Genomic DNA, 18,742 nt, shown 5'->3' with positions numbered 1-18,742 from the left:
ATTTAACTGTTCCGGCGATTAGTTTTGTGCTACGCAAAAGGAAATTAATAGCCCTGTACAATTCTCTTTTTCAGTCTGATCAAGTGTACAAGTCGGTGTTCATAATCTTCTTCCAAGGAGACCAGCTCAAGACCAGAGTTAAGAAGATATGCGAGGGTTTCCGCGCAACCCTCTACCCTTGCCCGGAGGCACCCGCTGACAGGCGAGAGATGGCCATGGGCGTTATGACCAGAATTGAAGACTTGAACACGGTATGATGATTATTTTCTGATATATCGGCGATAACGCAAACGTACCCGTACTGAAAAGTAATCCCGGTGCGTTGACACAGCGATAGAACTTTGTCACATTAACATCTGCGTGACGTCAAGGGACAGGCGTCGCGCAGTTGTTTATGTAATATTACTTCACCCAGTTGTTGCATCAATAGAATGGCACCTTTCGACAAGGTGTTGTATAAAATAATAAATCGCCCATTAATAATTGGAGCTGTGCTTCTCCAGGGCAACTGCCGTGAAGCTGTAATGTGTAAGAATTATTGTTTCGGTCTGAAGGGCGTCGTAGCTAGTGAAATTACTGGGCAAATGAGACTTAACATCTCTCAATGTGACGAGTATCAATATCAATAGCAGCATTGTAATGGGCAGGGTGTTCAATTACCATCAGCTGAACGTCCTGCTCGTCTCGTCCCTTATTGCCATAAAAAAATGAATGAAACGATGCAAATTAATTTAATTGTATTTTGCCGTTAGGTTCTTGGACAGACCCAGGACCACCGACACCGCGTGCTGGTGGCGGCTGCGAAGAACATCAAGAACTGGTTCGTGAAGGTGCGCAAGATCAAGGCCATCTACCACACGCTCAACCTGTTCAACCTGGACGTCACCCAGAAGTGTCTGATCGCGGAGTGCTGGGTTCCCGCGCTCGACATGGAGACCATACAGCTGGCTTTAAGAAGGGGAACCGTGAGTATTCAAATAATTTTATACAAAATAGGATTAAAAATACTATGCCTCAGAACGGAGAGGAACGGGATTTGATGTGACGTATGTTATGATGACCAGGAACGTAGCGGTAGTTCCGTGCCGCCGATCCTCAACCGCATGGAGACCCTGGAGGACCCGCCCACCTATAACCGCACCAACAAGTTCACCGTCGCCTTCCAGAACCTCATCTACGCGTACGGCGTGGCCACCTACCGAGAGGTTAACCCAGGTATGTTTAATACATCATTTGATTCCCCTGTATTAATACGTGGAATTGGGAGTACTACCAGTAGGAAGCTCCATTGCACAGGATGCCGGCTATATTATGAGTACCAGAACGGTGCCTATTTCTGCCGTGAAGCAGTAATATGGAAGCATTACTGTGTTTCGGTCTGAAGGGCGCCGTAGCTAGTGAAATTACTGGGCAAATGAGACTTAACATCTTATGTCTCAAGGTCTCAAGCGCAGTTGTAGCGCCGCTCAGAATTTTTGGGGTTTTTCAAGAATCCTGAGCGGCACTGCATTGTAATGGGCACGGCATATCAATTACCAATCAGCTGAACGTCCTGCTCGTGTTGATATTTTCATAAAAAAATACGTATTTAATCAACGGATTCGGCGGTAACAATTAGGGGAAACCGATTCGTAATTTTCACCTTATAATGCCCGCAAGGTTGATAGGGATAGGCACTGTCATAGGCTAAGATCTACAGAGCGTAATTAAACCTTGCTCAGACTTTACTTACGTAAAACTATGCTGACCGTGTAAGAAAGAATTCTTGGCTCAGAAACTTGAGGGAGTGGCCTGGCATCAAGACAGTCCAAGAACTATTCCGCCTAGCCATAGATACGGAGAAGTTTAAAAAATGACTACTGACCTCCGGTAATGGAGAGGCATGTGAAGAAGAAGAATACCGACTGTGATAACGCGAACTTGACTTATGCATTGGACTGTCTTAGCTTAAGCTTACCATAATTTGAGCTGTCAATTTTCTCCTAATTCTATAAAAATGAACTCACGGATTATGCCAAGCTTACACCCAGCTAAGGTTTACTTGAGTAAAGCTTGAGCAAAGTCTAAGTACACTCTATAGATCTCAACCTTAGAGACAAGTTTAGTTTGAATCGAAGCTGCATATTTTTCAAAATCACAAAGTACCGCTTGCCACGTCACTACCTGTTGTGACGTCACGCACCTCCGATATACTGTACACAGCACATAACGGTCGTGTGTTCCAGCGCCGTACACAATAATCACGTTCCCGTTCCTGTTCGCCGTGATGTTCGGAGACCTGGGCCACGGCGCGCTCATGGCCGTCTTCGGCTTCTGGATGTGCTACAAGGAGAAGCCGCTGCAGGCCAAGAAGATTGACAGCGAGGTGAGCCATAAGTTTGAATAATTTTGACTGTCTCGTTTAAGCCCGGAACACACTAGGGGATAAAATGTCCCTCAACATGATCCGCAACACTTTAGCCCCGTTTTCATTAGACGATATTTATACTACAACCTTGTCGCCCGCACCAGACATTTGGACCACAACTGTGGACGAGCGAAATGCGAGTCGACAAGTCACCAGACAGTCGCACGTAAATATCCCGCGATAGGCCGCGACATGTCTAACGATATTGTTCATTAGTGAATACATGGCTTAAATCTACGTGACGCTGCAACGTTGCTTTTCTTTTTGCAATTTATCTCGGGACATTCAACATAGTTGTTGAGGAACATGTTCTGCCACATGTCTCTGCGTTTTCCCCTAGTGTATCCGAAGCTTTACATTTATGATGTCTCTAAGTGAACGAATGAGTAAAGAATGATAAATCAAATATATAAAGCAAGTGTGTTCGAGCAAGTCGGTCGCGGTAGACCTCGTAGGACATTCGTAGACCAAATTGGGGACGTCTTGAAAAAAGGAAAGGTCTGAAGCAACAGGAACCGTCGAGCATGTATGAAAAGAGTAATGAATATAGAAGAAGCGCGCGAGATTTGTAAGGATAGAAGTTAGCATTCTGTTGTCTCTGCATACCCCGAAGGGAAACAGGCGTGTGTGTGTGTGTGTGGGGCTAGTTTCGTGAACACAATTTTGCTTATATTTCAGATCTGGAACATATTCTTCGGTGGTCGCTACATAATTCTGCTCATGGGCCTATTCTCCATGTACACCGGCCTCATTTACAACGACATCTTCTCCAAGAGCCTCAACATATTCGGGTCGTCGTGGCGCAACAATTACAACGTCAGCACGCTGCAAGAGAACAAGCTGCTGCAACTCAACCCGGACTCCATGGACTACATACAAAAACCATATCCGTTCGGCATTGATCCCGTTTGGCAGGTAAGTAATCATGTAACGCCCGTATTTGAGGCGTCTATACCTTATCGTTACTGTGTATATTTTATATTATATTATTCTTAGATAATTAATACGTCTACATTGACAAACAGTACTATCATTAAGAAAGAAGAGATCAATGCCAGAGAATTGACATATTAGTTAGTGCCACTCCTCGACCCAAGTTGGTGTGTGATGATGGTGATGAAAATACATGATGCAATAAGAGGCGTGGTATCAGAAACCTGACTTACGAGAGCAATCGAGGACAGTTTATATCACTTACGCATGGTTTCCTTAACACCGACATGTCAATGTCATATCTTCTATTATCGAGAGAAAGTAATTTATAGTATAGCCGCCTTACAAATAAAATTGGTATAAAGTTATACCTGAGTATAAACCAAAAATGTGCAAAATGTTTACAAATAGACATTTTGCTTATGATTGGTTTATTCTTCGAGCTGGTTTAGCTGATGGTAATTGATACTGCCCATTACAATGCGGGGCCGATCAGGATTCTTGAAAAAATAAAAAATTCTGAACGGCACTACAATAGCAATTGATACATAGAATGTTATGTCTCATTTGCCCAATAATTTCACTAACTTCACACTAGCTACGGCGCCCTACAGACCAAAAGATAATAATGCTTACACATTACTGCTTCACGGCAGAAATAGGCGCCGTTGTGGTACCCATAATCTAGCCGGCATCCTGTGCAAAGGAGCCTTCCTACTGGCAAAAACATATGCGTCTCGTCACACAATATCACACTTCATTGACCCCCTACATCCCCCTTAACGCGTGACGTAATTAATTATGGATGGGCCCGTAATAAATCGAAAATAATAAAAGAAATATTGTTACAGTTGGCGGAGGCGAACAAGATAATATTCATGAACGCGTACAAGATGAAGATTTCAATCATCATTGGAGTGTTCCATATGTTGTTCGGAGTCTCCCTGTCGCTCTGGAACCATATGTGAGTTTCATTTGAATAGGACAGGCGTTCAAAATAGATTGGAACTGCACTTGCGTGGCCTCCATTTCAGCCGGAAGACGTCCACTGCTGATAGGCCTTCCCCAAAATCGCAATGACGATTTGTCCTGCGTTGCCCTCATCCAACCTACTCCGGCGATCTTCTCTCCAGATCACGATCTCCGACCAGATCGTCGGACTACCAACACTACGTCTTCCAGTACGTGGTCACTATTCAAGGACTTTACTGCCCCACCGGCCACCTGAACGTCGAGCTATGTGCCCTGCCCACTGCCAATTAAGTTTCGTAACCTGGGCTATGTCGGTGAAATTGGTTCTCCAACGGATCGCCTCATTTCTGATTCGATTTCGCAGAAAACTCCGAGCATAGCCCATTGTCCTCTGAGCGACCATGAGCTTCCTCATAAGGCCCATAGTTATCGACCATGTCTGTGTTCCATCTGTCATCACTGGCAATACGCACTTGTTAAAAATATAGACATAGGAGGCATGGCCTAACCGCATCGTAATACCAGTTATAAGAAAGTATAAGCAGTGATAATATTAATTAAATCGTTGAAACTATTTACTTCTAAGTATAATAATGTGACTGCGCTGTTAAGCAGTAAAACGGTAACCGTCACCGGGACGTCGGCTTGGGTGATTTTAATAAAAAAAAAAATTGTCACATTTCCTCACTTATAATGTTTCTATCATAATAAAATACTTCTTAGTTTAAAAATATGACTGCGCTGTTTAGCAGTAAAACGTAAAACGGTAACCGTCACCGGGACGTCGGCTTGGGTGATTTTAATAAAAAAAAAATTGTCACATTTCCTCACTTATAATGTTTCTATCATAATAAAATACTTCTTAGTTTAAAAATATGACTGCGCTGTTTAGCAGTAAAACGTAAAACGGTAACCGTCACCGGGACGTCGGCTTGGGTGTATTTAATAAAAAAAAAATTGTCACATTTCCTCACTTATAATGTTTCTATCATAATAAAATACTCCTAAGTTTAAAAATATGACTGCGCTGTTTAGCAGTAAAACGTAAAACGGTAACCGTCACCGGGACGTCGGCTTGGGTGATTTTAATAAAAAAAAAAATTGTCACATTTCCTCACTTATAATGTTTCTATCATAATAAAATACTTCTTAGTTTAAAAATATGACTGCGCTGTTTAGCATTAAAACGTAAAACGGTAACCGTCACCGGGACGTCGGCTTGGGTGATTTTAATAAAAAAAAAAATTGTCACATTTCCTCACTTATAATGTTTCTATCATAATAAAATACTTCTTAGTTTAAAAATATGACTGCGCTGTTTAGCATTAAAACGTAAAACGGTAACCGTCACCGGGACGTCGGCTTGGGTGTTTTTTAACAAAAAATTTTTTATTCTCATTTCGGCACTTATGATGTTTCTACTTTCTATCATAATAAAATCTCAAAAGAAGATAGATTAAATGTTATAAGTACTAATTCCCTGTGAAACGACTGTTGTCTGTTTAAGTTGTACATAAATTACATTTTGTTATTTTTAAGTGATATCCCTCATTCGTGGGATTAAGTATACAAATTCATTTTGGTCCCGTCACAATAGTATATATAGACTGGCTGATCCAGCAAACGTTGTATTGTCAAATAAAGTAATAAAAAAAAATCAATAATTAAAATATTATGGTATAAAAAATAGATGAAGCCAGATTCTCAGACCTACCAAATATATCGTACATAAATTTTATCGTACTACAATAATCATTATATTCGATTGCCATCTTGCAACTCTATTGCGTATCTGTGGATGGAATAGAATAATTTTAAAATCGCGATACAAAAATAGGAGTTGATCGTAGAGGGGTGAAAATTTGAAGTTGTATGTATTTTTTCAGTGCCGAATAATAAAATAAAAATAAAAAATTGTTAAAAATATATTTAGGGGTCGGTGATCCATATCATTTAAGGGTATGAAAAATAGATGTTGGCCGATTCTCAGACCTACCCGATATACATACAATTTTTCGAGCAAATTAGTTTAGCCGTTTCGGAGGAGTTTGGTATCAAACACCGGGACTCGAGAATTTTATATATAAGACTAACTGACCCAGCAAACGTTGTATTGCCGATATTAAAATAGCGATACAAAAGTAACTGTTGATCGTAGATGGGTGAAAATTTGAAGTTGTTTGTATTTTTTAATGCTGACTCATAATAAAACAAATTTAAAAAAAAATGTCAAAAAACCTACCCAATATGCACTCAAAGTTTAACACCATGGACGAACTGTATAGCCGAGTGGTTAACGATCCTACCTACAAGCACCTACCCGGTAGGTGCAAGCATTTATATGATGAATATGGATGTTTGTTTCCGAGTCATGGATGTTTAAATGTATTTATGTATGTTTATATGTATGTTATATGAATTTATATAAGTTTAAGTAAGTATATTGTATTAAATATATCGTTGTCTTGTAACCCATAACACAGGCTATATATGCTTAACTTGGGGCAAGATAATTTGTGTAAAAAGTGTGTCAATATTATTATTATTATGACACGAGAATTTTATATATTAGATGTAATGGTTTGTTCGTTTGTCTTCCAGCTACTACAAGCGCCGCATCAACATCTACGTGGAGTTCATCCCGCAGATCATGTTCCTCACACTACTGTTCTTTTACATGGTGCTGCTTATGTTCATCAAGTGGACCTCCTACGGCTCAACCCCACCTTTTTTCGGCAGCCAGGATCCTGGTACGACACTTTAACATTACTTACTCCCTATAAAGATTCATCTTGTTTTCTTTCTTCTGCCATGTTTTTTTTTGTAACATAAAAACTTTATTGTAAGATTTTACATTGTATTCATATTTTTATTAAAAAAAGAAGCCTACTTAGTTTCATACAAATCGCGAGTGTAAGATGTCACGCATACTGAAGTAATAAACCTGGCCTGTTTTTATCGGTTGTGTAACAGCAAGAGACTATCTAGACGTATAAATTCATGTATCGTGTGTAGACTTTTGAAGTTCGCGAACGAACTAGTTCGAAAGAGCGCTCCCATAGGCGAACTACGATAACTAGTTCACAAATCCCTCGGACCTTAGTTCTTTAGTTCATTATCAATCTCACGGATGCTACATAATATTAGTAGTCTGTGCTACGTCCTATTTCGAATTCCAATACTGCTTATTATTATCTTGCACAGGCTCGATATACAAAATATTCTGGGCATAGTCAGTAGGTATCTAATTATGTTCACTAACTATAATAGTTTTTGTTCGCATCTGGAGGTCTATTACCAAAATCGAAAGGCGAAGTTTCGTCCGAAACGAAAGAACGACTAAGTTCAAATTAAATCGTATTACCAAAGCACTTCGGATTCGAAATGCGGACAGATTTCGATATGGAACCATTGACATAACCATAAAAGTGAAGTTGTAGTTACCTTATTAATCTCAAACAACGAAAAAGTAAATGTCAAGTGAATTTGGGAATAAGGTAAACAAAAGACAAAATGTCTGATTGCGAACTTCGTATCAATCTTCGGATCCGAAACACTTTCGTAATAGGAAAACGTACGATCCGTCAACCGAAACTTCGTATTTCGATTTTCGTAATAGGGCTCCTGGGGACGTTCTTAAAAACTACCGGAAAAGGCGGATGGTGCGAAAGATTAGTATTGGAATTGAGAAAGGAACTAGCGAACTAAAATACCGACCTAATTCGTTCGTTAAGGAGCTGCGAACTATATCGAAGTCGCGACTTTTATGCAGCCCAAGCCTAATCATGTGTCGTCCACAGAGATCGTCAAGTCGAGCGCGTTCTGTGCGCCGTCGATCCTTATCACCTTCATCAACATGATGCTGTTCAAGAAGGACGAGAACTCGCGGCCGCAGTGCGACGAGACCATGTACGCCGGTCAGATGGGGCTACAGAAGGTACACACACAACTAAATAGATATATCAACCACAATACAGTAACATAACAGTACTTTAACTCTTTTTATTTATTAATTCTACTGGACAGCCAGTTTGATGGCGAGCTGGCACTCTTATACACAATATTTAACTGTTATGCACCTTATTACAATTATGGAAAAGAAAGAACACGGAAAAAGTCTAGAAAAAATAAACTAATAATTAACAATAATGAATCAATGAAAAAGTCTTTAATAAAAACTTCCTTTAATTTATTTTTAACCCAAGTTGCTTTCTAAGCCAGTCTATATTGCTGAATATTGAAAATTTATTGAAGCAGACGTTGCTTTGCGGAAATCAATCATAATTATTCAAATGTTTTGAGTTTTCTTTAGAATCAATTCCCCAAATATTTGTCTTCAAATAATTTGACACGTGTTTCAACTCTCGTGTAGAGGCATCCTCAAGAGATATTGTCTCGCCAAACTGAGGCCCGAGTCTCGTGCTCAAAAGTCAAAGTATTTGGATTGCTGAATATTTTTTAAACGCTCGAATCGACGCACATACATCCACTGTCGCTAAGCAATCTTGGAGAGACAAAACTATCGAGTGCCACGAGACTGGTCGCTGTTTGAGTTAAATTAGCTGCGTAGTACGTCATCTTTTTGTATGTACCAACCGTAGAGCTCCGCCCAGATTTAGTTGGACAAATATATTAAGATTCATAAATTATAGGTACATTACGCTTAGCTAAGCGTGATGTATCTATTGCTATTTAAATAAAAATTTGTGTATAATAAAATTTATAATGAAATAGCTTAAGGGCGTTCGCTCCGTTCCCAGTGTGTATTATAATTATTAAGAAAATCATTTTATAGTAGCGTTTACCACACAAAAGTTTTTTAACGATTCTTTTAAATTTCGTAACACATTTGTTTTGTACATTTTCTACGAATTTGTTGTAAAAGCATATACATCGCCCAATACAAGACTTACTGACTCGACTTAACCAAATAGTAGGCATAACTAGGTTAGGTTTCTTCCTCGTGTTGGCATTATGACTGTCGCAGTTTCTAGCAAACTCTTTAATGTGCTTTTGAACATAAAGAAAATTCAAGAATATATTGTCATGCAACTGTCAAAATATTTATTTCTTTAAATTTTTTTCTTAATGATTCTCTAGGATCTAGGATATAAATAGCGGGAATAGCCCTTTCTGCAGCACAAAGACGGTATTAGTACCGGGTAGTAGCACTGCCCCTTAACTTAAAAGTTGTAACTTTATAAAAGTTATATTTAAAATGATAATATTTCCGATTGTTTCAGTTATTCGTGCTGCTGGCGCTGTGTTGCGTGCCGGTCATGTTGTTCGGTAAGCCGTACTTCGTGATGAAGGAACAGAAGAAGCGCGCCGTAAGTCAACTTTTACTATAACTTTTATCTACACCCATGCTTTAAATCCTCTATTAAAGATTCTGAAACAGTTTAACCATAACATCATCCAAATGAGTGTTGTAATGTTGTACTGAATTTCATAACAACACTCCTTGGTTTTTTTTTTCGATCCCTTCATGCATAAAAAGTTTCAACAAACAGCCACGTTCTTATTGCTCGATGCGTGCTATCTGTACGAATTTCAAAAAAAGAACATTTTCGTTTACGCGTGTTCCACACTACCAGAACATGGCGCGCTGTAAAAAAAAGTAGGTCTCCGCCATTTTTCTTGAAAAAATGAGCGATTCAAGTTTTGACAGCACACCGCCGGATATTCTAAACACTGCAAAATAACATAATATTCAAGTGAATTTTAATAATTGCACTATACAAAATGTAAATTGCTACTAAAATTAATAATTATTTCATTAATACTTAGTTTATTTGCATATAGTCAGTAAGGGATGATATTAGGTTACTACTAGGGCTGGCTGTTTTATTGTTAGCAGTAACCTGTTTCAGAATCTTTTAGAGGATTCATATTATAATATGAATATACTATATTCATATTAGTCTTGTATGCAACTGTGGATAATTAGGTATTAAAACACTCATGTGATACTATTATCACCCACATTCGTGTTTTAATACCCCTTATTACACAACAGTTGCATAAATAACTATTATACTAACAGCTAGATGATGTTTAGTTCAGATGTCACTCTATTAACAATACTAGGGTAGCACTAAAAATTCGCATCACGAATTTGGAGTTAGTAAGGGTTTTATTTTATGGAGGTTTTCCCCCCCTTTCAATTGGACGTAGTTCCAAGTGAAAAACGTTCCAAGTCACAAAAATCAAATTTTAATTCGTGTTTAAAGTTTAATAAGTATTAGTGTATTCCATACATGTGGGCTGGGCTACTAAGCCATGACGTCATTTAAAGTGTGACAGTAGGGCCGCCATTTTTTTTTGGTCAGTCCGTTAATATGAATCACGTGACCAGTTTTGTGTTCTTAACTCAATTTCGACATGATTGTGGTTTGGAACGTTTTTCTGGAATAACGTCCAAATGCCCTTTCCGCAGCGCCGGAGACTCACAGACCCGAACTAGTCTCAAAACTTGTTATATATAATATTATGATCATTGTTCAAAGGCAATCCACAAATACCTTGCACGCCCTTTTCTAAAGTAACTTACATAATGATAACGTCAAATTAATAAAAGTTCAATTAAGATATAACTACTTTCCGCACTTTGACGGTTGAAGAGGGGCTTTAAATACCTCCCCCTTCCCCCTCCTCCATCCCTCAACCATTAATTAAGAATGCTAATTTCTAATGCAGACCCCAAAAATATCAATACTTCACTTCCAAAGTGTCAAAAACTGATATTCAGTAAGTTTGAGATCAGTATGGGAAATTGTTTCTACAATAATGGCCATCATAGCATGCTGCTGGTAAATTGATAACTTGCTTACCGTATGGTAAAATAAATATTGATATTTCTATTGTTAAATTTAAAAATAACCTCAAATAGCTGACCATGTATATTGCCATGTGAAATGTAATATTAATAACTAATCGATTCTGTAGGCTCAAGGTCACCAGCAGCCGTTGGAAGGCGCGGCGGAGAACGGCACTGCTGGAGGAGCGGTGGTGCCCGCAGGTGGTCACCAGGACGAGGAGATCACAGAGGTGTTCATACATCAGGTAAAAGGCATTTATTATCTCAAACTTGATTCCTTTAGAATTCTTTTTGATGTCATTTCTAATATACAAGATACTACTACCGCTTCGGAAACAAATGGCGCTCTGAGAGAGAAGAAGCGGCGCAAGAAACTCCGCCAGCATTCTTTTTTTTTTCGCTCTTTTCAATAAAAATGTACAATATTGTACAGTCATTTCTATCGCTATAAAATAATCATAATCTAATCCCAGGCTGTCCGATCACTTCAGATTTTCAGCTGTGGAGTAATAGGAATTACGACAGAGCAATTTTTTTTATAAAACATTTAAATATATTTATAGATAATGCCTGAACAGTGGCTGGGACTTTATTATAAAAGTGTATACATTTACCGTTAAAGCTATTGTGTATCTTATGAAACCTACTAGAATTAGTTACAAGCAATCCCTTATTTCTAGTGTTATAATAATGAAAATCACTATTAAGATTAATAGTAGATTATGATTATGTTCATTGTTTTGTTTCATCCTTGTCCATCCACTCTGCAGCATCACATTCAGACGTGGTGCTTTGGTTAAATTGACAATGTGCCCAGAGAAGGCATTATCATAACAATAATAATAATATATCTATTTGTTTTCTCCTCACAAAAGATCTTAAAACAGTACATTAGTGTTACATTTTTAACAGCTAGTATTTGTGTGGAGCTCGTGTCTGGAGTATCTCTTTCGTTTATTACTGTTCTTTGGCGGTTGTTCGTTATGTTTTATAATGACAATAAGGGACGAGACGAGCAGGACATTCAGCTGATGGCAATTGGTACGCCCTGTCCATTACAATACAGTGTCGCTCAGGAACCTTGAAAAACCCAAAATTGTGAGTGGCATTGCTTTTACGCTAGTCAACTTGAGACATACGATGTTAAGGGCCTCGTTCACCATGTCCAAGTAAAGCAGTGATTAGTAACTTCTCAATTAACGTTAATTGGAAGCTACATGTTATGAGTATCTTTTGCCAATTTCACAAGCGAAAATTATGTCTTGAGTAACTACTGTTTGGTTAAGTGAGTAATGAATCTATCATACGTCATATTCTTTCAATTTTACGTCAAATATCACTTGTCAAACGTCATTGCAGATTGTCATTTATGATTTTGTTGAATGTTGAGCGTTCATTTCTCGGTTTAGCTCCAGATGTTTGTTTACCTTTGAAACTAGAAAGCATCTGGAAATAATATAATACAGTTTTTGTTATTTAGTGGTAAGTAACCACTAAACATGTAAATGTGTGAATATCATGCATACTTTACACGAGAGGATATAGAGAGATATTTTGGTATTATTAAATAGAAATATGGTGATATCTTCGAATTTAAATATACGCATACATGGTATTTGTTCCATGGAAGAATAATCTAACTCGTCCAATTGATGATCAATTAAATCGAATAAATCCATATCTAATAATTTATTTTTATGCCACCTCTGAAATTCGTTGAAAGATGCATAATACAACAACTGATAATAATAGTAGGCACATAATATGTATAATGCAACTGTCAAGTAACCGTGCTAATTGGCGGAAGATGCGGCAAGTTAGTTACGGGACAGTTAATCGTAAGATTAGTGTTACTTTATGGTCGTGAAATTCGCATGTTATGTTACTATTGACTTTACTCAGTGATTAGCTTACTTACTGAGTTGCTCTTACGACACATACGCTATCACACACACAGACACACATGCGCGCGCTTTTCATAATATTATTATGTTCTCTAAGCATGCTATTTTAAGGCTAAGAAAGAGCGAAGCCTCCTGGCATAAGCATTCTTTAAATGCTTAAAAGGAGGTTCTTGCCACTGTTTATTATGGAGAATTTGGTAAAACCAATAAGGATTTTTTTTATTTGCCCAGTAATTTCACCAGCTACGGTGCCCTTCAAACACAGTAATGACCAATTACTGTGTCATACCCATAATCTAGCCGGCATCCTGTGCTAAGGAGCCTCTCACTGGTATTCAACACAAAATACGTGTGAGGTGTCATCATCAGTAACGCTCGTGTTGTCGCAGGCCATCCACACGATCGAGTACGTGCTGGGCAGTGTGTCCCACACGGCCTCCTACCTGCGGCTGTGGGCACTGTCACTGGCGCACGCGCAGCTCGCTGAGGTCGCCTGGAACATGCTGCTGAGGAAAGGTGGGTGTCGTTCTTAAACTGTGACAAAACTCTTGGCCCCAATGTTCCCAATATTCAGTCTATCTCCGGTTGTGGCCTACTTGAGATAAAAATCGTAACTATTGTTGACTTTTCTGCCCCAATAAACTTATCGACGGTAACTCACCTTATCACCGTACACGCTGTCTGTCAATGGGAGGACGAATAGCTTACCAGCGATAGAAGTATGTATGGAAATTGCAATTCACGCGTCCCAATATAAGGCGATAGGAATGACTTATCGGGTATATTGGGACAGCTGCAGATTATTGACAGCTAATTACTGACAGTAGAAGGTAGTAATTTACCTCTGTCTGTAGATAGTATATTGGGAACGGCCGTTAACCAACTTAGCACAAATAAATTTGGAATATATATATACTCACAGATGTGAGAAACCAAAAATAAAACTACTCACCCGACTATTTTTCGCCTACTGCGCGCCTATTTTGCGTGAAAAAGGCGTTTGAGCATACAGTTTTAGTGGATGACACTGGCCCAGTGCCAGTTGTCAAATTCACACATATTATTAGTTATGAATTTCCGCACGATGTATTTCTTTACCGTTAGATAGTCGAATAAACGTACATATATGAATTCAATACTCAGCATGAAAACACATTGGTATCGAACAGGCGATGGTATAGGTAAGTACAGGAATGAATTGGAAACGAAATCGAGGCAGGCAGGAATAAGAAATGGAGCGACAGGAACGAGTGGAAATTAATGTCTTTGGCTTATAGTCTTTGCTCCACCGAGCCTTTCAAGAGACGTGTATCTTTTTCTTTACTTTTATTTAAATTGAAGGTTGAGCAAAATATCTTAAGCCTGAATTGAACAGGCGTAAGATATTTAGCGGAACTTTAACAGCCAAAATGTAATACAATTAAATTTGTATCAGTAAAGTAATTTATTTCAATTATTTTTACTATACGAATATTCTTATTATGTCTTTAAAATTTGCAAATCCTTTTATTGTATATCTTTGTGGGGTTTATACTTAATGCAACAAAACTGACTGAATCGACTCAAACGAAAAGTAGGCTTAACGAGTTTATACTTGTTTCTGATATTTTATGAATTTGCCTATCTATGTGGTTGGTAAACGAAATGCAATTGAGATATATATTGTAATATAATTTTCCGTATTAAATGATTGCGACGACAATACAGTGCTCAGTTAGGATGGCGACTGGCGACAGAATATATATAATGTTTTAATAATTAGAACGATGTATATTGATTTGTTTCTAGGTCCAAATATGGACTTGCTTACAAGTAGGCACATGATAAACTTTTCGAAAATCTGTTGATCATTAGTCAATTTTGATAATACATTTTTTAACTCGCAATATGGGAAAACGGCTCGAAGAAACGCTAAATAATTATTTTTTTTGAATTATTATTACTAATATGCTTTTGGTTTTGGCCGAGCGAGGAATAGCATAAGGATATAGGATACAGTCAATTGTCAATACAACAAGGTGTATCATAATTGGACTGCTGTTCCCACCAGGTCTGATGTCCGGGGGCTACCAGGGCGGCATCTTCCTGTACGTGGTGTTCGCGGGCTGGGCAGCCATCTCCGTGTCCATCCTGGTGCTCATGGAGGGACTCTCCGCGTTCCTGCACACGTTGCGTCTGCACTGGTAAATGCTCACTTTATATATACTGCTACTACTACTCATCTCTTCTCGTAAAGTATACTTTACGAATCTAAGAGATCCGTTTGTCGTTAAAATTATTAACTTTAAACGTTAACTATTATAACACTGTTGGCAGTGAAAATAACTGCAGCGATGTTTTTTTAAATTTATTTATTATTAAAAAACAAATTTACATGGAGGTTTCAAAGCAATTAAAACCACTGAGGTTTGTATTATTGCTGAATTAGTCTACACCAACAGAGTTAAATTAACAAAGGAAAAAATAGTTCACAATCATTAGAATTCATACTTAGCTATACAGATTTCTTAAAATTTTACATATAGAAGTAAAAGTAACTGTTACAAATAATTGTTAGTATTGTAGCATGATAAGTTGATCGGTGGTCAGTCTTAAACAGTTTTTTTTTAAATTCTTCTTTAAATTTGTCTCAATCAACGCCTCGGTCAAGTCACGTGGCAGTTTATTAATCAGTCTAGGCATTATGTAAGCTGTTGTTCTTTCACCGAACGCATTGGATGCACGAGGCATGCGCTTATATATCACCATTTGTTATTTTAACATTAGCACAACATGTTAGTAACTACAGTCTATTAGGTGTTTTTTCGTGTTTATCGAGCGATACCTGGGACCTAATATCTTTGGACAAGTCTCTATGTAGCTACAACGTGTTATAAACTATCGTATACATGTAAATTATGTATATGTGTATTTGTGCGTGCGTTGATTTGGGCTTTGGAGAATGAAGATAAAGTACTATTTTATCACTAAAGTGTCTAGTGTCACTTTCATAAAATATTTAGTATTTCCAAATCGAACACTCATTCTATCGAGTATATTACTAGGAGATATCGGTTTTTAATAGATGTCACTGATCACAGATCACACTTAACTTAAATAATTATAATTAAATTTGAAGCGAAATTTACTCCTTTTTTAGCATTTAATATTAACATGGTTAATATTATTTTCTGGGTAACAGTTTATTTTAACGGTTTAATTTTTAACACACTAAGTTATTCGTGTTATATGTTATTGTTATTAGATATAATGACAAGTTTTTGTTTAAATAAAATACTTTTTAAAGGATTACAACGCGTGTAATAGTACTTTTAAAAAAAATTGTCATTGTTACGTTTGGACGATTTTTCTTGAAATAGCTATTCGATATAGTATCTGGAATAGTCGAAATTGACGAAAGTTACGATTCAGCGTGATAGTAAAAATATTACTTTTGAATTTTATTTTATATTTTATTTCCATATAAATCAAATCACAATTACAAGTTACTACATATAACCGATAAATCTATGTATTTTAATATTATGCATATGCATAAGACGTTTAGATAGTTAAATGGAAACAAAAACTTTTTTGCACACTGTACTTGCATAAACGACATTTAAGCCAGGTGTCATGTTGATTCGCCCGAGTTGTAACTGACAAATACCTTCCAGCCCTCTTAGGTCAGGTATAAGATGTGATACTAAAGTTAAATATTGTAACAGGGTCGAGTTCCAGAGCAAGTTCTATGCCGGCGAAGGTTACCTGTTCCAACCGTTCTCGTTCGAGGTCATCCTCGACACAGCCTCGCAGACCGACGAGTAAACTTGTGCATATCTGTCTGTCTGTCATTTACACACTTCGCTTTTGAGTAGCTTATGCTCGAACTATAACTTCGTATAAATAGATACATGTTTATTCACAATAATTGTTATATGGTCATCACATTACTGTTATTTGTTTTGTAGAGCATCATGGCGGCTGTATGTTTGATATGAAGTGTTGCCAAAACTGTAAATCTGGTAAATCAACAAAAAAATCAAGTCTAAATCTTGGAAATTACTTTTCATGATAGTTCATCACTTGTTCGGATGTCGGTTATAAAATATTTATGAATTATAACATATAGATTCCTCTTCTATTTAGATGTTTGAAACTCCTTTATGAATTACTCGATTCTGCTTTCTACTGTTTAAGAAGTATTGTAATGTTGCCGTTAGAAATTAGATACAAATAAATATATTTCTGTCGATAATCTTAAATAATTATAGAGAATATAATCAATATTGTAGTAGATGTTAATGTAATCTTACAAAGCGTAGCAGTTCTACATATTGTATATTAAAGAATCTTGTCAAAGCTTGTATCTTTCTATAGACTTATATGATGTATAATTTATTTTATTTAAATATTTATTAAGTTTTCTAAGTTTTGAAATTTCGAAGATTTTGTAGATTTATTCTTGATAATTTGTTTTACTTTAATAAGTTTTCCGCCATTACAGGAGACAGTGTGTGAATAATATTCAGGACAACGATGTATGATATATTTTCAAGGTTTTGTACTAACAACTACTTTAATAAATTTGAGAAAGGAATATTTATCAGTGATGTTGTTCATTATAGCCTAAACACATGATCGGATTTGGTTACGGCCTTACCATCTGACGTGGTCTGGTAGTGGACCATATTTGATGGTATGACGCATTGTCCATCTCACAAAATTATTAGATTACGGATAGAATCCTTTTGGTCGCGTATGCGCTCCTCTAGCAATAAAATGATTTCTACTTTGTCTGAGTACTTGAACAATCCCATTTTTTAATATTGGTTAGATATGCATCAGAATAACAACCATAAATAGCTGTAGATATCGAATGTTTATTTATTTTTTTAAATCAATTTCAAATTAATATCTTATTCTTATTATAATTTCAAATTATATTCATAAATAATTGTAATTCTTAATAATTTTGACTGATTGTAATTGTGACTTTGTAAAATTATGCAATATGGATATGTGTCTGAAATAAACATTATTATTATAATTAATATTATCACCCAGACCGTATGAAGTACGACGCCGGACCAATTGGTGCGAGGCACCCACCGGATAGTGCGATGGTACGGCCGCACCAAATCCGACCATGTGTCTAGGCTATTATAATGCCATCTTATATTATAGAAAAATACCTTGATTTGAATTGAATGACTAAACTCAAGTTACAAAGTAAAATAAAATGATGTTGTGAAGACAGGTTCAGACAGGCGCGGCTAGTATGTAAAGAGTTAATTTGTATTTGTTTTGTATAACATTTTTATAAGTTGAAATGTACTTAATCTGATTTGAAATAACCGAGCTCTCTTGATGCAGTTAGACGATGTTCCAGTAGAGATTCAGTGAATGTTCCTTGTTCCCGCTGTGTAGATAAGAATCAGATGAAATATATGGTTATTTGTAGATCATTGTTGTTTTATTTACACCTTTATTAGACGGACTTTCTTTCATACAGACGTAAGGTGTACGTTTAAGATGAATAAATAATAACTTGTCTCATTATATATGTTTCCGAAGCGGTAGTAGTAGGAGTATCTAGTATATTAGAAATAACATCAAAAAGAATTCTTAAGAAATCAATTTTGAGAAAATGCCTTTAATTATCTAGCCTTGTATGGAAGCAAAAATGTAAAAAATGTGTTATAGAGATATGGCGTCGAAAGTTTT

The 18,742-nt window shown here is 37.0% G+C and overlaps 1 protein-coding gene across 4 annotated transcripts in view; it reads left to right on the top strand.

Moving 5' to 3' along the window:
• Positions 1-18,483, top strand: part of LOC126976681 (V-type proton ATPase 116 kDa subunit a 1) — a 47,259-nt gene extending 28,776 nt beyond the window's left edge. For all 4 annotated transcript variants that reach the window (XM_050825158.1, XM_050825157.1, XM_050825160.1 and 1 more), the window contains 13 exons: positions 75-251; positions 753-965; positions 1,065-1,215; positions 2,226-2,365; positions 3,086-3,322; positions 4,192-4,304; positions 6,914-7,062; positions 8,113-8,249; positions 9,556-9,642; positions 11,261-11,377; positions 13,426-13,552; positions 15,087-15,219; positions 16,744-18,483. In XM_050825158.1, the coding sequence (XP_050681115.1) occupies positions 75-251; positions 753-965; positions 1,065-1,215; positions 2,226-2,365; positions 3,086-3,322; positions 4,192-4,304; positions 6,914-7,062; positions 8,113-8,249; positions 9,556-9,642; positions 11,261-11,377; positions 13,426-13,552; positions 15,087-15,219; positions 16,744-16,843 (1,881 nt within the window). In that variant the 3' untranslated portion in view covers positions 16,844-18,483. The remainder of the gene's footprint in view (positions 1-74; positions 252-752; positions 966-1,064; positions 1,216-2,225; positions 2,366-3,085; positions 3,323-4,191; positions 4,305-6,913; positions 7,063-8,112; positions 8,250-9,555; positions 9,643-11,260; positions 11,378-13,425; positions 13,553-15,086; positions 15,220-16,743) is intronic.
• The last annotated feature ends 259 nt before the right edge of the window (positions 18,484-18,742 follow it).

The sequence above is a fragment of the Leptidea sinapis genome, chromosome 42, assembly GCF_905404315.1.
Source record: "Leptidea sinapis chromosome 42, ilLepSina1.1, whole genome shotgun sequence".
NCBI classification, from domain to species: Eukaryota; Metazoa; Arthropoda; class Insecta; order Lepidoptera; family Pieridae; genus Leptidea; species Leptidea sinapis.
The sequence above is the reverse complement of the archived record's forward strand: the minus strand, read 5'-3'. Positions and strand labels throughout refer to the sequence as shown.